This window comes from Capsicum annuum, chromosome 11 (assembly GCF_002878395.1).
Source record: "Capsicum annuum cultivar UCD-10X-F1 chromosome 11, UCD10Xv1.1, whole genome shotgun sequence".
Classification (NCBI taxonomy): Eukaryota; Viridiplantae; Streptophyta; class Magnoliopsida; order Solanales; family Solanaceae; genus Capsicum; species Capsicum annuum.
The window spans coordinates 80752592-80757080 of NC_061121.1; the positions used below are offsets into that span (position 1 = coordinate 80752592).

A 4489-nucleotide genomic window follows, 5' to 3' on the forward strand; every position below is an offset into this window, starting at 1 on the left:
GAATGGTGATAAATTTATGTCTCTTCAGTTCATTTAAGGAAATCCATTGAGAGACAGAAGCTTTTAATATCTGCATGTTAGTTGTTACTGGTAGTTGAGCGGTTAGGTCTTCGTGTCATATGGCCCATGGGCACTGTTGCTCTCTTCCTAGAAAAAAAACGATCTAGGCATTTATGGAGTCTTTGCAAGTTTTGTCAAAAGATGCATTCTTTTTGATGACTGCAAGTTTCAATCTACCAAATCATGGTCCTGTTCATTGTGTACATAAATGGCCCCTCTTTCTTATTCAGTAAAGTTGCATTTATGTTGATCGACCAACCCATGTGAAGAAAACCCCCAAGTGGGACATCTTCAACAGAAATAATAAATGACTATGGGTGACGGAAATTCTAGGCTAAGATGAGGTTCGGCCAAGCTATTCTTTAGGTGTTGGGACAATATTTGATTGTAGTAGAAAGAGGAGCATATTTGATTGAAGACTTTATGAATATTTCATTGGATTTCAGATGCTCGTAGCATTACTGCATTAGTTCTATAAATTAAAGTTCCTGTAAGAAGTTGGGGGCTTTGTTACCGGCCCTTGACCTACTTTCAATTGCTTAAAGTGAATTCTTTTTTAGTTACTCTAATAAACATACCATTTATCGATTAGGATTAAAAAACAGTTCACTGAAAGTAATCTAATAGTAAGAGTGTGTTGCGTGCTCACTTTATTTTATAGACATGCTCAAAATTGAAGTTAAAACTAAGTTATTTGAAAGCGCATTTTTATTTAAACCTAAATTTCGCTTGGATGAAAGGTAAAGAGTTATGAAGAAAATGATTGTTTCACTTGAACTACTCTTCAAACAAGTATGTTCAATATATCACCAGTATTTCAAATACCGAAGTTTAGGATATGCAAATATTGATGATTAACCAGTATTTGCAAATAGTGTACATAGGTAATTACAAATACTATAGAATTATTTATGGCCACAATACTCATTCAATAATTTATACAGGAGTTGCTATCAATAAGTGGTAGGGATCTTAAAAAGACCAGATTATTAATGTAATCTTAATGGAAGCGCATACTAAGTGATAAAAAGTTAGTAGTAACAATTATAAAGCCTCAGTTAAAGTTCTTAGGTTGGGGAACAAATATTTTTAGCTGAAATGTGGTACTAGTATTCACACTTATCCTTGATTATCACATAACATTACAATGAGGAGTCAAGTCATACTCATCAATCTATGCTTCATCACCCATTTATATACTATATGGGAATTGACTCAGAGAGAATATAGTATTTCACAAGTTCTCAAGAAGGCACTTAAAATAAAAAAACATATCACTTAAAATAAAAAAACATATAGTGCTAATTAGGATTCATTAATAATAATAAATCAATCAGCATCTTTTGCCCTTTTTGCAACCAAGTGCACCAGCATTCATTGTAATAGAATTAACCAAACTAGATGGCCTTGCACTTAAACTTGAAGATTTGGCATAACTAGAAGAAGCTCCAGCACCAGATCTTGTGAAAAAAGCTCCATTAAGCATTAAATCTCCTTCAGATCTCCAATTCCAATTCTTCCATTCATTTTCTGGTGCATCCTCATGTTTTGTCACCTTTTTAACAAACATTTTGTCGCTTAAATAGGTTAAAGTAAAACCATACTTTTTATTTCAACTACTTTTTTCACTCCACTTTCATCTTTATGAAAGTTACTTTGTACCACTATTACACCTACACTATTTATGAGTTGTTTTTTTTTCTTAATCCTTGCAAGTTTCAATTCTAATTTGGCAAAAGTGTGGTATAATGAGATGTTTTTAAGGGCCAAAGAATAAGCAAAATTTAGTCCAACTCATTATATTTCAATTTATTTTAACATGCTAAAATTTATTCAAATGTTACTACATCGGAATTACTATAGATAAATTATAGTAACTAGTGAGGCCGTGTGCATGAAAGAAAATTTTACCACAGTAACAAAAATGACAAAAATGCTACTTTATTTTATTAACAAATAAGTGCAATCTTGAAAAAGCATGAGAAGGTTTGCCTTTTTCTTTTAATATATGTTTTAAAATACCTTTGTAACCTTTTTTTTTGGTAAATAATGCCTTTGTAACCTTTAAACAACTAAAACTTCACTTTTTATTTTTATTTTTAAATATTTTTCTTCTTCAAAGATTGATAAGTAAGAGTGTTGAGGTAATCGTAAAATGTACCTCCTTGTTGAAGACATCATTAGGAGCAAGAAATCTATTGCCTTGGCTGTTGATAGTAGGAGAAGCACTTCCACCAATCGCATACATCTCCCAATGAGTGTAGTCATTATTCACAACATGGAAATATCCATGTCTACATCTGTATAAATCTCAAAAACATTTGTCTTATTACACCAATAAATGTACTAAATAAATCCAAGCATATTAGATCTAACATTTCTTTATTTATATTATTTTTTACCTTGGCATCCTCTGCACAAGCCCTTCTCCAAAATGGTTAAAAGCAATGGTAACTTGCATGTTCTTGTCTCTGGTGAAGGTATCACTATGTCCCAAAAGCATTACCTGAGGATGCGGAGGCAAATTTAAAATTTAAAGTCAGTACGTTTTACTATTCATTTGTGAGGTTTTAACCATATATGTTCAGGTCGAAGACGAATTGGCCACTGATTAATTACCTTATTATGGTGTGTCAAGTAATTATTGGAAATAGTTATGGCTGTCGATCCACGGATTGCATCAATCAGTCCATCCCTACAATTTGACAAGGAACAATGATCCACCCAAACATGGCTTCCACCAAATATAGAAACCCCATCTCCATCTGATAATGTCCTCCAACCATAATGTTCTGGTGAGTCTCTAACATAAGCATTCCCACCTTGCTGACAATCATGAATATTCAATCCATGTATAATAATATTTGTAACATATTGTATAGTAATACATGGGCCACCGGCAATATGTACACTAGCCCCTCTACCATCAATAGTTTTGAATGAATTCAACATTAACTCTTCTTTTAACTTAATGAACATGTCTCTATCAAATATGATCCAAAGGGGTTCATCTTGAATTGCACCATATCTTAAAGTTCCTGGCTTTGGGTTCACTGGATCATCACTAGTGTCAGTAACTATGTAGATTTTGCCATCTCTTCCACCAATGGCTTGTTTGCCAAAACCAATGGCACAATCAGCTAATCTTTGCCTTTTCTTTTCCCAATTGGGGTCACATCTCCAACAATCATCAATGGGATTGCCAGTTCCACATGATAAATAGCCTAAGTTCCTTCTTGACGCATTGATTTTCCTACAGAAGTATAAAACTAGTTGAAATCTTTAGTTAAAGAATTTGACTCCACCAAGATATTACTAGGCATAGTCGGTCCAAAACCCAAGAAAAAAAAGAAGAAAATGCACAATGTGTTAGTAATATTCCATTTCAGTTGAAAATGCAGTCAGATGTACGTGATCAAGGGGAGGTTAGCAACTCATATATTAATGGGTGGCTCCACGATTTCTTATGGATACAGGGTCAAGGAGTCGACTTCCCCACTGTCAACTGCCCGGACCTTTCATAACGTAAGTACATAGAAATCTTGATCTGTGTCCTTATTGCCCCCCCCACCACCCCGCCCCCCCAAAAAAAAATCAAGATTGCCGTACGTTGACAACTGACGTAAAAATAATCATAACGAAACTTGGAATATCAAAACTAAGGATTCATTTTGCTAATAATGTCAAAAAAGGAAATGGGGAATAAGAGTAAGTATCATACTGATTAACTTCGTGGACTATAACTTCAGGGTCAGGAACAGGGGAGGAAAATGTGCAGATAGGAGCTAATAAAGTTAGGAGAAGAAAAGAAAGTGACATTCCCATTGAAATCCCCTTTGTATTATTAGGGGAAGAGAAAATATTTTGGAAAATAGTGAAAGAGCTAATAGGAATTTGGAATGAAGGGGATGTGGGACTTTTGGAGGGGTTTTATATACAAGGGAAGAGAGGATGAAGGGAGTTATGAACCAACCAAATACCACTTGGACCTACCTGTATCTACTGTTCCACAAATTTGGTATTTCCCTATTTTCACGTTATCTGTCAAGGTTCGAACCCAAGTTATTGATACAGAAATGCACACTCTTAACTACTGGACTATGTTTTTCTAGCTTGTCCATGGTGTACAACAACATCTATATAACCTTAAATATCTATATTTAATCTATATACTCGAAATTTTTTTTCGACAAAGGGTGTTCATCTGACCACCCTTCGTCGGCTGTGGCTCCGCCACTGATTCTATCACCAGAATTGAACACATATATGTTGTAGTTTATAATTACAAACAAGCGTTGTGATGAAGTGGTAAGTACTATTTCATTTTTATCAAAGTTGTTGGAATTTTTGGCGCGAATTTGGATTTACTCGATCCAAATGTGGGTATCGAATACTGAATGAAAAATCAAAGAAAAATCTTATAATTATG

The 4489-nt window shown here is 34.2% G+C and overlaps 1 protein-coding gene across 1 annotated transcript; it reads right to left on the minus strand.

Annotated features, from left to right (window-relative positions):
• Window positions 1-1146: 1146 nt before the first annotated feature.
• On the minus strand, window positions 1147-3993 carry LOC107848183 (probable pectate lyase 5). Its single transcript, XM_016692887.2, has 5 exons — window positions 3782-3993; window positions 2680-3313; window positions 2463-2566; window positions 2222-2360; window positions 1147-1615 (listed from the first exon to the last, which is right to left on the minus strand). The coding sequence occupies exons 1-5, from the start codon at window positions 3883-3885 to the stop codon at window positions 1394-1396; spliced, it is 1203 nt and encodes a 400-aa protein (XP_016548373.1). The 5' UTR covers window positions 3886-3993; the 3' UTR covers window positions 1147-1393.
• Between the last annotated feature and the right edge of the window lie 496 nt (window positions 3994-4489).

Excerpts from the sequence above, each read along its gene's own strand:
- LOC107848183 (XM_016692887.2), bottom strand. The coding sequence starts at position 3,885 with ATGGGAATGTCACTTTCTTTTCTTCTCCTAACTTTATTAGCTCCTATC. Across the intron at positions 2,567-2,679 it reads ACTTGACACACCATAATAAG|GTAATGCTTTTGGGACATAG; the intron begins GTAATTAATCAG and ends CCGCATCCTCAG. Across the intron at positions 1,616-2,221 it reads ATGATGTCTTCAACAAGGAG|GTGACAAAACATGAGGATGC; the intron begins GTACATTTTACG and ends TTTGTTAAAAAG.